General features: G+C 30.4%; 1 protein-coding gene across 5 annotated transcripts; it reads right to left on the reverse strand.

Moving 5' to 3' along the window:
* On the reverse strand, positions 1-19,458 carry LOC132741726 (microtubule-associated protein Jupiter-like). 5 transcript variants are annotated; one of them, XM_060729979.1, is made up of 10 exons: positions 19,297-19,458; positions 16,890-17,071; positions 14,324-14,359; positions 13,015-13,062; positions 12,461-12,550; positions 10,138-10,305; positions 9,048-9,065; positions 7,416-7,468; positions 3,488-3,507; positions 2,010-2,127 (listed from the first exon to the last, which is right to left on the reverse strand). In XM_060729979.1, coding segments are annotated over exons 1-10 (672 nt in total). In that variant the 5' UTR covers positions 19,353-19,458; the 3' UTR covers positions 2,010-2,126. The 5 variants fall into 5 exon arrangements, with proteins under 5 accessions (XP_060585959.1, XP_060585961.1, XP_060585960.1 ...); XM_060729976.1 differs by lacking the exon at positions 3,488-3,507 and having other exon boundaries at positions 1-2,127; XM_060729978.1 differs by lacking the exons at positions 3,488-3,507; positions 13,015-13,062 and having other exon boundaries at positions 1-2,127.
* Positions 19,459-20,149: the final 691 nt, after the last annotated feature.

The following is a 20,149-nucleotide window of genomic DNA, read 5'->3' on the forward strand; positions in this document are numbered from 1 at the left end:
TCTGGTCAAGTAACACTTTATTGAATTCAACTTGGGGATTATCTTTATTCAATATTTTCAAGTCGTTTTAAATTAATATAGAAATGTAAGTTTAAATATTGCTATTATATAATACCAATAAAATGAGTTAATTATGCAAATGTTAATGACCTTCAACCCAAAATGACTAAAATGCAGAGTACAGTTTGAGAATTGTTCATATATAACCTTTTAAATAAATTTTCCCCCATTTAGATTTTGTCATGCTGTGCTCTTATGTAATACAATTTCCCCTTCCAACAAAACAGTAATTAAATGTAAGTTTTCTTCACTCCTCAAGTAGACAGAGCATAGCTGATTCAAAATTGAGAACTATTTTAATACTTTTACATAAATGCATAGTTACAGCAAAAATAATATAATAATAAATCTAAGTCTCCAATAAAAAAAAATATGCAAAAATAAATCTGCTCGCACATACATATATAATAAATCTACATCTAGAATATCAATGTCAAATAGCAAAATGTTGAATTTATCTTTTCAAAGCAGAAGTATTTCTATATATTATCCAAAGTCCCTTTGTGCATTATGGAACTTAACGCTTAGATTTAATCAACTTTTAGATGCCATTTTTCTAAATTCACCGATATTAGATCCCCATTTTTTTTCTTCTTCATACATGTGTATTACAGTCATGTTTAACATACAAAGGGTCCCTTTACAATTTATTTTGTTCACACTTTAAAAAAGCACATGCATATAAAGCAAACTTTTATTAAACATATATATTAAACATATATATACCTCCACTTTTCCTCCTTTTTTTTCTTCCTTAAAACAATACACTTACATACATTTAAAGCAAGTTACACTGGTGTACTTTATTATTATTGATCACAAAATAAATGGACATAATTTAGTAAAACAAAATTGATCACAGAACATACCGGATATAATATGACATCACTGTGCATTATGAAAAAAAACAACAACTTCTTTATCGTTACACTATTTTTACAACAATTTATGTGACGTTTTTCACCATTACAGCAAGCATGTGTATATCACAAGTAAAGCTACAAAGGTGTTTAGGATTTTTTAATATGTGAAACTGATTGCCTATATTCGGTGGGCAGTCGAAACTATCTATACAGATTAATCTCAAACAAAAATCTTAAGATCCAAACTTATACAATCGTATAATAAGTGATTGTGGAGAAAAATTCTAATATTCTATTTCACATACAAAAGTTTGTTAGACAAAACATAAAAATAAGGGGGAAAAAAAGAACGAAAACAATATACACAACATGTCTTTTGTACCACGAAAAATATGAAGAGCAAAAATATTAAGTTTGGAATGAAAGGAACTAAAAAAGATTGTATTACAAAAGTCCTATGCACACTTCTAAATATAAATGGCCCCCATTAGATATGGAACAAAATATAATAATGTTGAAAATATGGTATCACAAGAAATGATGTTTTGAAACATTTCTATTTGTTTGATCATTTTTTTTTGAATTTTATAAATAAAAGAACACAGGCCTGAATAAAACATGTTAACACAAGAAATATAACATTAAATTAGAAAGAGCAACAAAAAAATAAAATATAAGAAAAAACATAGTTCATTATCTCTCCGTCCTTCCTATAAATGAAAGCGAGAAACTAGTTTCATGAAATGGAATGCAAAGCTACATAGCCCATTATAAAATGCATGAAAATAAATGACTGAATCAAGTCTAACACTAAAATTTCAAATGCCTTCAATTGTTAGATTAACACTTTAGAAGAAATTATTGCAAAAAAACAAATTTGTACAAGTTAACATTTTTCATTTTCCTCTTAAGGATAATGCAAAAAAACCAAACACTGGAAGCATTGTTTTGTTTTTGTTTCATTGAAATTGTCTAAATCTAGATATTTGATTGGTCATCACCATAAGCCAGAGGATTTACCACCTGGTGGCTGACGAACTTTCTGAAATGGTGCTGGTGTAGTTTCAACAACTGGGGCAGGTGTAGCTTCTTGTTGCTCTGTTGCACTATTGTTTTCATCAGTAGGACTATCAGTAGATTCATCTTTATCTTTTTCAGTTTCTTCATCTTCATTCTTTTCTTGCTCTTCCTTTTCTTCCCCTTTCTGTAAACAAAACAAAGAAGAAAATAAAATTAAACCATCTTCTCAAAGAAAGTTTTACTACTGTTGAGAACCCTATCAATAGTTATCATCTATTATTATCATTGACCATGGGTAGCTTTATGTTTTTATGAAATGTTCCTTGACGCAGTTTGCTTTTTATATAGATCTTTTTCTTATAGAAATTATGGTAAAACATTGATGATCACAAAGATAGCATTTCCAACATCAACGGCATAAAGTGTGGAGTTATTGTAACTATTAAGAGAAATATTCAAAGAAATAAAGCCCCCCATTTCCCTTAATCCAATATGATTGCCCATGTCCTTGATATTTATAATACTGCACATGGACAATAAGAGCTATCAATGCTTAACCATTTTCCAAGATTAATGGAAATCATGGGGGAAGAACTTAACTGCTGCCATACAGCATTTGGGTGACTTCATTTTAAAATTTTGTACACAGCTATATGCAAATAAAAGCAACATGCAACTGAAAATCATGCAAGTAACATGTATACACAAGTTATACTAATGGTAGTGATAAGGTTCTCTTTTTGTATTGTATTTTTTCATAGATCTTTAATTACATGAAAAAATTGTGCAAGAGTCACTTATACTCTAAATATCAGAAAACTTATATCCAATGCTCCTTAGTGCTAATTTGTCTGGCTTGGAAATATAAAATATCATAATACTATACTTTAACTGAAATGCTTTGTTACTGATGAAATTGATAATTTTTATCAATATAGAGTCTAAATTCAATACAAAATATTAACCAGTAAAGGTTTCTTTAAACAATGTTAAAAGTGAACAATTTGGTCAGCTAGGAAAAGACAACTGAACGTTTGCACACACAAATACAAAATTCAGAGTTTATTATCCTCTATGACAATTTACCATGGTGATATTAGTTTTAAACATTTTATACAACAATAACTTATTACATCAACAATTTTAGTCATAAAATGTGTGGTTATTATAACGATGGAACAACATAATTATAACAATATGTACTCCAATAATGTATTACATCAATGTCTTGTACAGTATATAATATCTATATATTATCAAAGTTTAAATGTGACATCCTAACTATATAGATTTTAAAGGTTTGAAGAAATAAATTCTATACTATGAATACTATATTATCTTAAAGCCAGATTTGAAAACTGTTGCAATATTTACTAAAAAGCAAAAGTGAACATTTATCCCTAAAAAATGGCCATGTAAAAGCCAGGAGTCATGAAAAATAGATGAAAAACTGTTCCTTACAAGAGAGGAATATGTTAAAGAGAAACCACTGATACTAGTACCATTTATGTATCACATGACCCTAGCAATATAAATATACTTAACACTGTCTGCGGGCTTGACCCTGCAATGTAAGAGGGGTCAAAACATGTCAATTAGTATGATACATGAGAGCATGATCTCTTTTATTAATGATCCATCCATCACTTCTTCATTAAAATTCTGCACATGTGACTTATTTATTCCATTTTTATCAAGAATTATGAATTAGTCTTAACTGTTTTTAAAACCCTTTCAAGTCCTTGATGATTCCCCCACGTTCTGCTCTTTTGTCCATTTATAGATGACAAATAAGGGCAGATCTATAAGCCCCATGCCCCTAATTAGTAGTGGCATAAAAACCACTCAAGGAATTAACTTTCTGAAGGTATCCATAGCCAAAAGAGTGTGAGAGACATCATGAATATGGAATTACTTTCCAACCATAATTTTCAGCAATCAGTTTGTATATATACATGATAGTGATAAACATCCCATTTTTTTCAACATGAATATCATTAGAAATTATCTTCATGTAGATATTAATTATCCCCGGAGTAATGTTATGGGAATTAAAATGTGCAGAATTATACATGAAGTGTTGCTGGACTGTCAACCTGAAATGATGAACCTGCCAAACACATCTTTTTCTTTATTTAACAGTTGCTTAAATGTAGACAATTCTTTTTTTCCCATTCAACTAAAGTCTAATAAAATCATTAATTTTATCATCTTGTAATTTTCATACATAGTTTATAAAACATCTCAATATTTGTCATGTGCTTTAAGCAACTGATAAGCCAAGACAGCAATATCATATAAAATAGCAAAATAAATGATTAATGACAAATGTTTTATGACACCAATTAAAGCAGTTTTTACATTAACATGCAATTCTCTATAAGCCATTCTTGAGTACATTAACCAAATCTGAATTTCTATAACCATCCCTTTATTCTATTCTGATTTCCTGTGATAGAATGGCCTTACTTTGAATTTAGAATTATCCATTGATAAATCCAGGGATTTCAGGATCATAATATTCAGCAGTAAGCAACTTAATCAGTTACACCCCTACCCTGCTGAATTAAATATTAATGCATGCTGATTCTTACAGTTTACATACAGACCGGACAAATTCTTCCAAGTCAAAGGCTAAAATCTCTTGTGTATTTGTCAATAAAACACCAGCAACATAACATAATTATAAGCCAAGCATACATTATAGACAATTATTACTTGCAAAGATAACTAGAAATGTGTCCATAGGACACGGGTGCCCCCACCGCGCCACTGTTCTGTCAATCTTTTTACTAATTCAAGGGAAATAACTCTACAAATACTGGATAAATCCACAAGCAAAACCCCAGGTGCAAATCTAAAATATGCTGAGCAACCTGCCCATAAGGTTTAATGACTATGTCAAATCCTTTTTGAGAAACTTGCGACACAAGTTGAAAATTGCAAAAATTTTTAAAAGTGAAGGGCAATAACTCTAAAAATACTAAATAAATCCAGACGAAAATACCTGGTGCACAACTGCACATGCTGATCAATATTCCTGTAAAGTTACATGACTGTAGGTCAAATACTTTTGAGTTACGTGCGACACATGTTGAAAATTGCCAAATTTTACTAACTCAAGGGCAATAACTCTGAAAATACTAAAAATATCCAGAAGGAAATACCCAGGTGCACAACTACAAATGCTGATCAACATTCCTGTAAAGTTTCATGACTCTAGGTGAAATACTTTTTGAGTTACGTGCGACACAAGTTGAAAATTGCAAAATTTTACTAAGTCAAGGGCAATAACTCTGAAAATACTAAAAATATCCAGACGAAAATACCCAGGTGCACAACTACACATGCTGATCAACATTCCTGTAAAGTTTCATGACTCTAGGTCAAATACTTTTTGAGTTACATGCGACACAAGTTGAAAATTGCAAAATTTTAATAACTCAAGGGCAAAACTCTAAAAATACTAAAAATATCCAGACGAAAATACCCAGGTGCACAACTACACATGCTGATCAACATTTGTGTAACGTTTCATGACTCTAGGTCAAATACTTTTTGAGTTACATGCGACACAAGTTGAAAATTGCAAAATTTAACTAAGTCAAGGGCACTAACTCTGAAAATACTAAAAATATCCAGACGAAAATACCCAGGTGCACAACTGCACATGCTGATCAACATTCCTATAAAGTTTCATGACTCTAGGTCAAATACTTTTTGAGTTACGTGCGACACAAAAGTGAACAGATGGACGGACGGACGGACGGGGGTAAATCTAAATGCCCGCCACTAACGTGGGGGCACAAAAAGAAATATTAACATGTTGAAGTTGAAAGATATTGCACATTGTTAAAATCTGCATATATCAACACTTCTTTATAACATTATATTATAGATTAATGTTGTAAGTATATTTTTATCTATATGCTTTTAATTCATGAATGATTGTTAATTATAGTCTCCAATGAGGATGAATAGCCTAGAGGTGTAGACCTGTCTTGCAACAAAAAGTCCATAAGTTCAAGCTATATTGGGTTCACAACCATTTCCTCACATTAAACCAAGAAGCATAGCTTGAGAAGTTCAAATAAGCCATTGACTTTCATCACAGAATGGCTTAAATAATAACATATGTTGACACCAAACCAGTTCTTCTTTTAAAGGGATATTATACTAAAGCTATATTCAAAATAGATGTAAAGAAAAACAAAGCTACGTAATGGTACAGTATCATGTAGGGGACACATTTAGCAATTCAATAATTCTTTTCATATATAAGATTGTTCTCCCATGCAACATTTACACTAAGTTTATGTCACAAAATAATAACAGTTTTTAAGTATATTTGTCATATCATAACAGCCTAGAGGAGAAATAAATATATCACTATTTGCATCATTTGTTATTTCATATCATTATCTACTCAACCATAAATGTTTATGTAATGCAAGATAAACATACAAATATTTCCCAACCCATCTATACATCAATGGGATTGGACAGAGAAAAATGTGACCTAGTAATTGTACAAATATTTAGCATAGTTTTCTTTGAACCCCAAAAATATCTTAAAAAGTTTGGTATCAAAAAACAATATTATAGTAATAAATTGATTGAAACAAAACAAAAAACTTTTTATAATTCATTTTAAGTAATTCATGATTCTTAAAAATATAAGCCCCAGATTAGGCAAAAGAGAGCACATGTCAATTTCAACATGTCATAATTATGTGATAGTAATATCTATTAACACCAGCATATGTTTGATACAGGGGCATCATGCCTTACATATATCATAATGCTAAAATAATCAGAGGTAACCTAACTTTTACATCTAAAACATTCAAGCCATTCCATTTCGTCATCTAAACATCATGTATTAACAAATAAAATCAAAATGGTCCATATCCTAAGGGCAAGTAAATAGTTTCTTGTTATCAGACTGGTTAATTTCATTTTGGGGGAAAAACAATGATCCAATGATCTTTATCAAGTATGACCAATACTAAACAACTATGAAGTAACTATGTAAGAATTGCAAAATTATGTACAGAACATTACTGTAGATAATTGTATTAAAGATTTTTAAGATGGTAGTAAATTTTAATTTATGATTAGCATATGAATGGTTAATTTAAACAAGTATTTTTACATTTCTGAATAAATCAGCTTTTATCAAGCATTATAATGAACTCTTCATAAGCATTAATTATTAAGTTTTGCTGTTAGGACCCAATTTACATCATAAAGAAATTTACACTTTAAGTCACCAATTGGTGACTGACCAATATCATCCCCAGATATAACAAGATATTGAAGCAGTTATTTTCTTTCGCTAAATACTCCACCTCACATGCCTGATTAATACTGTCATAGTAATCTCCCTTTGTTATATACCTTATACCACATAAAACAGATTCTTGAATATGAAAACTTTGTGGGGGTGTATATAATGTAGACAAAATTTACCTGTTGTCCATAGTCAGCAGGATATTCTTCACCAGTTATAGGGTTGTATTGAACTGTAAAATATATAAAATATTCATATAATTATCATAATAAAATTATCGTGTAATATTCTTACATATAGAGAGAAAAAACAATCAATGAAAGACTACTGTTCATTCCAGTTAAATCTGCAATACAAATGAAAATCTTTAGTGTTATAATATAAACTATAGACTTTCGTTAATCTCCTTCCAAATGGCTGATTATCTGAAAATGAAATAAAACTTATCAAAATTACCTTTTGTAAAATTTTATCACAAATATAATTGCTTTTTTTTTGTTTATATATCAATATATATATTTTTACTTGTTCATAGAAAGTGGATTTTAGAAAACACAACATTTTCTTCATCATTTTTAAAATCTATTTTTCCCCTCAAATATATGAATTAACTCTAACATAATTTTTTACATACATTATATATATTTATTCTTTCATTTTAAACCATTTTCTACACAAAGACCAATTTATTAAAACTTTAATGTTCTCATCAAGTTTCAAAGCTTCTTTTAGCTTTGTTACAAGTCACAATGCACAGCCATTCATCTCTGAACAACATGTAACTCTAGATTGCTATGTTTTGTATTTAATCGTATAAGCATTTGATCATGTTTCCGTCTTGTATAAAAGAAGCTCAATTAACACTGATTCCTTCAAGTTTTATGGTTCACAATCATGCATGTTAGTCAAACATTTCAACATATCATTGAAGCAAACATAATAAATGATAATTATTCTTACAATAATGTTACACAAGCACAGTCCTCCATTTTGTCAAAAATGCGTAAGATGGTAAATTACAACATTCCTTAAACATTCTTTTGACCAGTATTTTATCTTAAACTTAAGATGCAATAGTACATGTTTATATAATGGAAATTTATATTTTCAATTTAAAATGTGTATCATTTAGATTTTTACTAACACCTATACTGTGAAGTCAAATGGCAACTTTTCAACTTTTTCTTGTGTGAAACAGACCATAAGACTGGTTCCCCTATATATATCATTTTAAGCACAAGAGGAGAACAAAGTGACCTTTTATAAGCTAGCTGGACAACTTCCAGACAGGCTTGGGATTAATGGATAGTCTTATTTTTGTAATAACAAGCTGTGCACAATATCCAAACCAAAGCAGACAATGAAAAGGACAATGAGTACCCCCCAAAAAAGTTTAACAATAGTTTTTTGTCAATATGAAATTATGATTGCAAGACAATTTAGCAATGACCATGGCATGGTCAAAATGTACACCGTGTTGTTACCCAGTCACAATATTACCATGGTAAGTAAATTAATATTCATTATTTTAAAGCCGTCAGAGGGGGGACAAAATTTTCATTGGGTCCAATGTACCAGTATCAGATTTAAGAATATGTTTTAACATTTTAGTATTAAATACATGCAAATTATAGAAATAACATTGCAATAACTAGAAATAACATGATGCAATAATGCAATAGTCATATTAATGTTACAAGCGTACCATTCCCTGCATGCAAGAAATATAACCTCATTAATACCATCATGCAAATATCCATGTTACAAAATACATAACATTACAAACATCTCTCAAAAAGCATTACAAATACCATTAAGTGGTCCTTCATCTGTATACATAGAAATCAATATTTCCACATGTTAAATAAATTTCTTTATTTACAAGTTTAGTTATTTGGTATGGTTATTCTGAATGTATATTGAACTTTATGCAATAATTCACAGGTTTTCCAAAGAAGTACCAGGTACTGATTTAAATTTCTTATTTAATTGCAGATTGGTTGTATACACACTTTGTTTACAAAATTATTTTTTCAATAGTTAACCATATTGTTTACTTGAAAGTAACAAAATTGGCATAAAATGATAAACACATAAAGTTTGTTGTGGTGAAAGATCAAAATCTTTTTTCAACTTATGAGACGAGGAAAATCTTTGCAGTTCAAAAATTGCTGAAGAATGTAAATGTTGATCTTCTCACAAAAACACAACAAACCATGCTTTTGTTTCATTGACAATGTTTTCATCCCATTAACATTCAGTTTTTTATTGGCTTCGTGTAATATCTTAGTGATACGATTGTAAGAATGAGTTAAAAACTTTGTTACAACAAGTTTGTTATGGGGTTGGTTTTCATGTAATTAATATAATTTTCATACCACTTTTGTTAAAAAATATTTTTATTTCAAAAAAAGAGTCTACATTAAATATCATGTCTTAAATATTACCTACATTCAATATATGTATCAGCATTTATTAAACCAAATTTGTGCAATTGATTTATTCCTGTCTTGGAAAGTCCATTATTAATGACAAGGATTTCATAGAATAAAGTATATGAGCAGCCAAAAGTAATATCTCGACAGCCAGCAGTCATGACTGTGCATGCCGATCATACTCTATATAAACCATGCTAAATATTTTAAATGGACGTATCTATCTTTTATCCTATACAAAACATTACATCATTTTTAGGGAAATATTAAAAATATGAATGTAACTAAGTATTGAAGGGTACAGATTATGATCAGATGACACGGATGTGCTGGCTGAACTTGGTCTGCACCGGTCACATGGGTAGATTCAGTTGCCGTCAATAGGCTAACGGTTAAAGATTAAAGAACTGTTAATAAAGAAAGGATCACACTTCTAGTTTCTGGTAATTAAAAGATGGGAATGTACCTTTTCCAGTATTGTTGTTTCCCTGTCCCCTAACCATACGAACAGGTTGTTCTTGATTCTGTTGATTACGTATAACTTGCTGGGGATGAATTTTTCTTTGATCATATTCCTTGCACCCAGAGGACCCCTGGTTCTCTTCATGGGTTATAGGGTTAAAGGCACCAGTAGCTATATATAAAACCTCAATTGTTTAATTTCTAAATTTCATTCTATTTTCACTGTATTGTAATTTCTTAAAATTGTTAAAAAAATTCTTAAAACAGTTTCAATGTATTTGTGGAAATTTTTCTCCTTAAACATTTGAATTAAAAATTGACTTTTCTCAAAAGACTTAATTATAAATGTATTTTCCATTGAATATAAAAAAAGAATTCTTCAATTTTCTTTATAATTCTAGAATGAGCATGAAATTGCTATACTTAAAACAACAATTTTTTTGTTTTTAATTTATAATTGGAATATGTATTTCACCAAATTTAACATTTCTGCTTATTATAAGCCAAGAAAAAGAGGAAAGCAGATCTTGCCAAATGTTTTGCTTTAATATTTGAATTCAAGAATTTTGAAAAGGAAAAAAGAATTATTCAGTACAAGGGAATTAAGATTACACAGCAGAAATCACTGTAACAAGTCATGCAAAAGATGTGCACACTGCAACCAGAAAAAAGAATACAAAACAAAACTAACAAGCTAGCACAATAACTAACATTCTACTTTCAACTGTTGTTAATTTGGTAATAATAATTTAGAAACATACATTAGTTTGTGTAACTGATAACAGAATTTTATTTTTCTCTTATTAATAATTAATTAATTGTTAATTTAATAGAAGTTTTTGAGAGAAGGCTTTATTTTTTTTTATATTTTTTTTACAGATATCATAGGTGTAGGCCATTTCCGGTCGAATTCTGGGGTTTGATTTCCAGTCAGTGACTCAGTGAGTGTCTAAAGATGTTTAACTCTACTTTATTCTAATGTATTGAATCTGATTGTATAAGACAGTCCCGGCACATGTATGAATTTAGGAACAATAAAACTAAACCTTTTGTCTATTAACTCCCTTGACAAATCTTACTTTATTTGAAGCTTGAACAAAGTGTGCCCTAAATTTTATTTCTATTTTTTTTTAAAAACTTGTTCTCACTGCCACTGCATAACAACATGTATATTTTAAAATGGATCACACATACTATGTTAAACCAAGAACAAAACATTGACTGCTAATTTTTGAAAACTTTAAGCACTTCAAAAGTTTTGCAACATGAAATGACACAAGAGATGATATAAAATTTGAAATCAGTTATCAGCTCTTTAAATGATCTTTAACATGTGTAGATAAATGGACAATTTCTAAATGTGGGATTAAGAGTTGATAAACAATACTATTATTAAAGTTTCTAAATATATTATGGTTAAATATGATAAAATTAATAAACTATTTCTAGTTAGAAAGTGATCCTTCTCAGAAATTTAATAATACTAACTTTATCCTACCCCATTAACCCAATTAAAACTAACTAGAAGGGGTTTTTGTCACAAAAACATGTCTCCCATGTATGAACTCTAAGGATGTAACAGTAGCATGTAAATCCCACCAGCGGTTTGACCTGTGAAAGCCAGACAAGATTATTTCTATTTTTAGCTATGGTGGCCATTTTGTGCAGTGAAGCAGAATGTGCATGGATATGCACAACCTTGTTTGGCACTGATCACTCCTGTAAAGTTTCATTAAAATCCCCCAGCAGTTTGACCTGTGAAAACTGGCAAGAATTTTCTATCTCTGGCTCTCTGGTGACAATTTTGTGCAGCGAAGCAGAAGATACCAACAATATGCTCAACTAGGGTTGGTACTGATCACTCCTGTGAACTTTCGTCAAAACCCCACTAACAGTTTGACCTGTGGAAGCCAGACAAGGTGAAGTCGGACGAAGACAAAATTTTAGGAGACATTATTAGTGTATATATGTAAATTAATACAGATTCAGTCTTAAACACCAATGAGAAAATGAAATTACCATGAGATCTGTTTATGTATATGTAAGAATTAATCACATGTAAGAATAGTATTTAGATGACAATCCATCGCTTTGTTTCCATTTTAACAAATATGCTCAAAAATACACATTCCTAATTACACAAATGTAATTGGTTTAAAGGATATCAATTTGTTTGATTGAACCTTTAAATTCCTACATCCCTCCTTCCTTTTAACCCAGACCAACTGTGACCAAAAAGAGTCAGTGCGAGATAATTTACCAAATATGTGAAGCAACTAAAACAACAACAAAGATAACAAGGGGAACAACTCTAGCACAACTGATACCTGCTCCATGCGCCTTTTGTCTGATTGCTGCATTAGTGGCCACAGCATTACGATATTCCGTTACAGAGTAACAACGAAAATCTGCATCATCTATAAGCATAATGCAGTCATTTGCGAAACACAGACTAAGTAAAACCAATCATTATTACCAATTTATATAATTCAGCTTTGTAAGGATATCTTAATGATACTTTTATTTTAAACATTATTGAAAATTGTTTGTAATTCTTCCTTGTTTACAGAACCAATACAGTACATCACTACCAATGTCACATGACTAAGTAGTTACAAGGAAATGATGACTTTAATTTCAAATATATGTGAAGTTTTACTTTACAAAAGTATTTCTTCAAAGAATAGTAAAACAATATAATAAACATCACTATATGTTGAAGTTGGTTTGAAAAAATTAACTTCCAGACAATTGCCTAGCTTATCATTCGACTTTTATTCAAGAATCCTTAAACTTTCAGTCTGTGAAAAATCGGTCCAAATAATGTAATATTTCAAGTAAAAAGAACATAATATAAAGATAAAATATGAGATATTCCTACTTTGAGATTCTGTATCACATTTGTCAAACTGAGATGGGGCGGAATGTTCTGTAAATAGTAATATACATGTACATACATTGTAAATTTTTTTTAACAAAACATGCATTCACATTCATATGAAAGTAACATGCAAATAATATAGATTCAAACAAATAAAACTATCAAGTTAATTCATGCATTTTAATGGTGACTTGAGTTATTTTTATCATTTATCATATTATATTTGATTTTCTTTATCTAAATATATGCTTTATCATTTATAATGTATATGTTTTTATCAATATTTTGATATTATATAAATTGATAACTTTGTATTATAAACTGGGAATATCACTGCATTTTATGTGTGGTTACTGTATAACACATGTACCCAGTTTGATTGATAAAGTATGTATGGTTGTAAAACTTGATTTGTCATCACTGGCTAATGGTACTTTGGGAATAAACAAATTACATTTGTAGTTTAGGTTATTATAATTATCATTAGAATGTTTATGAATTTTTGGCTACATTAATTAACTGATCTTGAATTGAAATTAACATCTTTCGTTTAAGCTTTTCAAAAAACTTCCATTTCAAAAGGTGTAACCGTGTTACAAAACAAAGTATGCTGGAAAATCTAAAATTTCAATTTAATTAACCTAAAAAAAAAATGAAAATATGCTCTTACCTCATTAAAATGAAATCATAAAGCTTAAATGTAACGTTCAAATCAAACTTGTAACAAATATGGGCAAAAAAATCTGATATCTCATTAAGAAATAGTAAACTTTTAATTGTTGTGTCAATTCATTTAGAAAAACAGACTCTACTGTTCATGCTGGTGTCAATAATGGCTATATATCCTTTCATTTTTGTATTTTAAACTTTGGTTAAATGTCTAAATTTAACAAAGAATATACTGTGTTTCGATCATTTATTACATGAAACTGTTCAAGTAAATTAAAGGGACAGGAACAAAACATTTTAGCTAAAGTAAAAACGTATCAATTCACTGAAATTGTGAGTCATCAATGGTGTACTTTATTTGTCTCAAAGTTCTGCACACATGCTTTTATAATGTGCACAACAGAAGTTTAAAACAGTAAAATCCACTGTATGAGACATTAGCTCCTTGATAGCTGTGCATTGGACGTAATCAATAATTAAATCTTCTATAGATGTGAATTGACAGCCAATTACAACATATTTTTTAGTTTTATCCCTTCTTTAACTTGTTTGAATTATGGGTCATTATGTGCTTGGTTTTTTTTCCCCATCATTATTTGTATTTTAAAGAATGAACATGTACATGTATATTTATACTAACTTCCACTTTCTTGGAACATTGCAAATGGTGCTTCAGCTAAAATATATAAACAATATGTATATGAAAATGTGTCATAAATGGTAAACAATGCATTCAATATGAGAGAAAAAACTAGCTGCATACATGTATATACTGTTTGTAACAGGGTGAACTAACTAGACTACTAGGTGCTAGTTACATCATCTACCCAGGGGGTCACATCTGTCACTTGAAATTTAAAAGCCTCTTATTTTTTTTTTCTGTTAAAAAACAACCCTGAGTTTGAGTTTTTGTACTTAAGCTTTCTTAACAGACTGATAGAAATTTCAGTCAGTACAATGGTTTTTCTCACTTAATTGGGAAGTGACCGTAGCCTCAATCTTGATTTTTGAGAAAAAGTTATTGCTAAAATTGCTTATCAACTGCAGTATGACCCCCTGGCTCCACATCATACCTAGCCACAACTAAATTGGTCAAAACCCCATGCTTCTCCATAATATTTTTTATTATTAAATAATTTAATTAATAATCAGATAACTAACATTTTGAATCGTCAAAACTTCATAGACTGCATACGTCCATAAATTAAAAAAACAAATTCAGATATGAAATTATAATAATATTATCTGTTTATTTATTATAACTTCCATCCCCCTGAAGTACAAATAAGACACAGGGAGAAAATGAGAAAAAAAATAAGCCCCAAAAAGTCAAGGCTGGTAAAGGTGGCAGTGATGTACAAGCTACATAATTCAAGCAAAAATATTTGTCTAGAAGTGTATACCAACAAGTACAGTTAGAAAATGATTCAGAGAAAAATCAATGAGTAACTTCTGACTCAAAACAGTGAAAACACAATAATGAATATTGGCTCATGTAATCGATAAATGCTTCTTTATACGCCACTATCATACTATATTTAGATTATTTTTTTTCAACAGACCATTATAATTTAGACAACTGTAATAATCATAAATATTATCAAATAAACATATATTTATCTTATCTATATATAAAATAGATTTTCCCCTGAAACATTCAAATAAATGTACCCTGCCAGTATTTGCACAGTATTTTCAAATATATATATACAACAATAATAGAGAAACTTACAGAAATAATGTATCGGTATAAATATTTTGCATAATGAAAAACAGAATACTGTCGCAACATAAACTTAACCGAATATTTCCGTTTCTCAGCCTGAAATAAATGTACGACAGTTTGTTAACATAATGTTATGTACAAGCAACATGTATACCACACCTTCATATGGCAATAAAACTTAAATTACATGGTGTTATGTAATAAAATTATAACGCATTTGCAACTATATATCCCTGCATGCTTTTCATTAAATGTACAAAATAAGGTCATTACTGGTGATATAAACAACTTAATCTAATCATAAATCAATAATAAATGTAATAACTTTCTTATTTCAATTTAATAGATCAATAACTCTATTATAACATGGGATAATACTAGTTTTGATGTGATATAAATTCATGAATATAATTATTGTTTTACAGCTTTATTCACTCCAAGATCACCAAAAAGTACAAATTTATGACTTTTTAATTTTACAGAAATATCGCAAATGATACCAATGTTTTGAGAAAACAAAATTTTAATCTTCAACAACAAACAACCAAACATTAACGTAAACCCTTTTACCGTCTACTATTCAAAAATGTACCAGGTATGTAATGGAAAATTTCATATTCAATACACTTTGGTTGACTTGCCTACCAGGCCCTTTTACTACAGGCACAGGCCTGACAAGAATGCCTTCAGAAATAAAGGGTTAAGAATCTGTTACTTCAATTATCTCAGACAAGCACCTTGTCAGAAAACTAAATTCTGTCTTACAGATAAATATCTCACATATGTTAATATTCACATAACCATCAATTTCCTACACATACATGTGAACCCCCTTCTTACTCGATAAAATCTATAAAATTAATACACAAACATAACTTACTCCAATGAAATGGAAAAAAAATTAAATGGATGTCTGATAATTTTTGTTATGGTCATAGGTCACTTTTATGTCCACTGTTAAGTATGTATATTTTTTAACATAGTATGTTCTAATCACTGTTTACATATGTTGATTTTCATAAAACATTAACATACTTGTATATCAAAATAAAATGGTAAACACAAAACAGTTTATCCATCCACTCATTTAATATTGACAGGAAAATTGCTAAATATATGCTTTGTATTGATAGGCAAGAGTGTGAAAATGAAGCCATTAGTACAGATAGAACTTAATTGAACTTGCCTTTTTATGTTAACGTTATACGAACAGACTGTTAAAAAATTAAATGCCTTGGGGCATAAAAAACACAACATTTAAACAAAGTTAATGAAGCAATTTACAAACTCACAGTATACCCCCATTCTTAAATCTCCAGGAACAATGCATTTAAATGGATCAATCAAATATATCGACTACATGCATCTATTCTGACTGTATATGACTCATTATTCTAAAGCTCATCAATTTCAAGTGCATTCATGCACTTTTCATGACTTTTTTCCTCTGGTAATTTCAGTAAAACTTTAAAAGACATACCTTTGCCTTTAGGCTTATTTTTCTGGTACTCATTATTAGCATCAGTAGTTGGGTTTGAAGGTGACTGGGTTTGTGTTGCAGGTGACTGCTGTGCCATTTCTCGTCGGACTTGTTCTCTGGGTGCCTCTGGCTCTGCACCACCAAAAATGTTACTTGACCCACCACCAGGTGGTCTCAATACTCTAAAAAAAACAATTTTAATCCAATAAAACCCTTTGTTGCGTTTTAACTTTAAAAGTAAAAATTCTTGTATTCCCAATAATGTATAACCGGATCAAAGCAATATTGTTAGTTGTGGGATGATGCACGCAGCTGAATATCTGCTTTCTGTGTGTCTAAACCAGTAATGGTACGAGAATGGATTGAGAAAGCAGATAGAGATTGGACTCCAGGATTAGAAGCATGTGTTTTAACCTGTAAATTGTTCGGAGTCTGTTCCTCTTAAACTTGACCTAAAGTCACTTTTTCAATTTATTGGAGTTAAGACAAAATACATATGTAGGTATTATTTTTAACAAGAGCTGTTGGTAGGACATCGTTCTTGGCTTTTTTTTAGTGCTTGATAGCAAAACAAGAGCCAGAATAATGTAGAATTTTCCAAGTTCAAAATGGGCCAAAATTCTGTCAAAACCATGTAAGTCATAGGCGCTGGACAATGATCTTATATTATGCCAGGCTTCGCGAAAGTTGCCGGACCGTCAGACATGTCCGGCAAAAATCAGGCCGGTCCGATATTGTTTTTCCGAGTTCCGGACCTTATGTTCGGTACGAATACCGGAATATAATCCAAGACCGATCAAGACCGAGTTTTCTCCCTTGAATAAAAAATGTAAAACGAGTTCATTTGATTCGCCGTTTCATTATAAGTGTCCAATCAAATTCTAGATACATACGACTTTCAATGACCTTGTACTCTGAAGCAAAATGTTGGTTACTGTATTATTACACGATATGGCGCTACGCCAGGCAAAAAACGTAAATTATCTAACGAAGAAAAAAAGCAAAAGAAAAGGAATACGAGTCCAGGCGCCCGCAGAGAAAATTTGACAGAGTCCATCAATCTGGATTAAACTGATGTTTTATTTAAGAGAATAAAATTGAGTTGCAAATCTTTAAAAGTTGCTATGTCTTTAAAAAAAACACAAAGGTATTACCATATACATATATTTGGAAAAAAATTCGGTCAGAAAAATATTCTTTCGGTCAGACAAGACTTAAAAAAATTTGAAAAAACTTGACCGATTGTCAGGCAAATTTTTCAGCAGTTTCGCGAAGCCTGTTATGCTCTCAAATTAGTGTGTGAAGTTTCAAACCATTCCCTTTGGCACTTTAGGAGATACCAATTTGCACAAAAAACTTAACCAAAATGTGATGCCGACTCTGGTAGTGTACAATAGCTGTCCCTACAGTTTGAATAGTCAAGCTGAAGTAAGCAAGTATCTGGATATCATTACTCAACTCTTCCTTTTAAAATGGAAAGCTTTCCCTAATGGAAGATCATTGTAAGCCATTATTTTCTGTCAAACCCCTGTCAACAAGAGGACCTATACAGTCTATATTGTTCTGTGTTAGCCTGTGAAGATATGAAAATATGTCCTATGTTAAATAATTGTGCAAAATGTCGACTTTACCGGAAAAAAAGGATATGGAAAGTTTATATGTAGTATATAAATGATGCGAATGCTTGTGAAATCTACTTGCAAGGCACAAGCAGTGTACAACCTAGATAGACTTTTAGTGCCATTGACCCCCTAAATAGACTGTTTGCGCTAAACAACTTCAACTGTGGGCTGACAGGTGCACTCACGTAGAATGTACCCTTATTTCATTTGCAGTAAATATTCATCCTCGCACCATTGACCAATCGTTTGCTATAGCCTTATATCTGCAGCTTCAGTCCTAAATTTAGCTGCATGACTAAATTTCCGATGCAAAAAATAAGTCTGCTGAAAAAGAGCCAACTAAAAATGCTGATCATGAATCGACTTTAAAGCAAGATTTAAAAAAATGAGGTTTTTACTTTCTAGTGAGATTGTTCCAACAACTGATATAGATTCTTTCTAGTATATGGAACAATCTTACTAGAATTTTAGAAAGTTAAAAAAGTTCGATTATTTTTGAGTACGAAATCATAAATTTGTGAAATCCTTGCAGTGCCTCATTTTTTTTACATCGTAGAACTATTATTCAGAAACTATTTACAAAGATTAATTAAAATTTGTTTCAAACAAATCAATCTATAAGATATAAATGCCTCAAAAATATCTAACATGCCATATTGATAATGGTGTGGAATGCAAATGAAACGAGCCAAGACGAGAAAATAAATGACATTCTTTTCCGCTTCAGCAAATAAATTATGCGAATATTTCTGTATTTTCATATGAAATAAATTGAACAAACAAACCTTGACGATGGCTTTCCATCAGCAGTATAGCCAGAATACAAGTCTGTGGTCGTCATTTTTTAAGGTTACAAGGAAAGTTCTCAAAATATTAAGGAATGCTTTCTCGTTCCCACACCGGCTAGTGATTCGGAATACTCGCTCACCTGGTGACGTCACGTTTAAGGTCGCTATGGGGCATAGCGCGTGAAAGCACCTGCTATGAAAGAGATTAAATGACTAATTTGAGATAAACTATAAAAGTTTGTTTTATTTATGATACATTTTGTTAAAAAATTTCAGAGTGCATCCCTGATGAAAAGTGAATCATTTCTTCTATAAATATGTTTAACAAATTTACTTTTTATGTATTCCCATAAGTTGCCTCAAAAGTAAGCCAATGAACTTCCACGATGACTTAGTCACAATTTTATGTTTTTCGATCATATTTTAGTTTATTTAAAATTGATAAGATATTAAATTTGATAACATTACTGCGAAAATAGTGCTATATTTATTTTTTAATATTGGTTTTAGCTTTAGAGATTATTTTCATTCATATCCACTTAAATCTGTTTTCATAGGTTGCTATTTTAAACTTAGTGTGATTTCCACACATGTGCAGGAATAGACCAATGAAAAACGAGAGATTCCATGTTTGGTTCCCGCCAGGTTGTACACACAACATACATGTACACAATGGTTTTGACAGCTGCAAACAGGCGCATCTTTGAAGCTTAGTTTGCAGACTAAATATGCCACCCTTAAACATTTCTTTGGGCAGAACTTTAAAGTAATGAACATACTTGATTTTAAATATATTTTCTTTTGGTAATTTACAATAGATTTAGAATGAATAAGAATATAATATCGATAA

This window comes from Ruditapes philippinarum, unplaced genomic scaffold (assembly GCF_026571515.1).
Source record: "Ruditapes philippinarum isolate M1 unplaced genomic scaffold, ASM2657151v2 ctg1272_1_1_1_1, whole genome shotgun sequence".
In the NCBI taxonomy this organism is placed as follows: domain Eukaryota; kingdom Metazoa; phylum Mollusca; class Bivalvia; order Venerida; family Veneridae; genus Ruditapes; species Ruditapes philippinarum.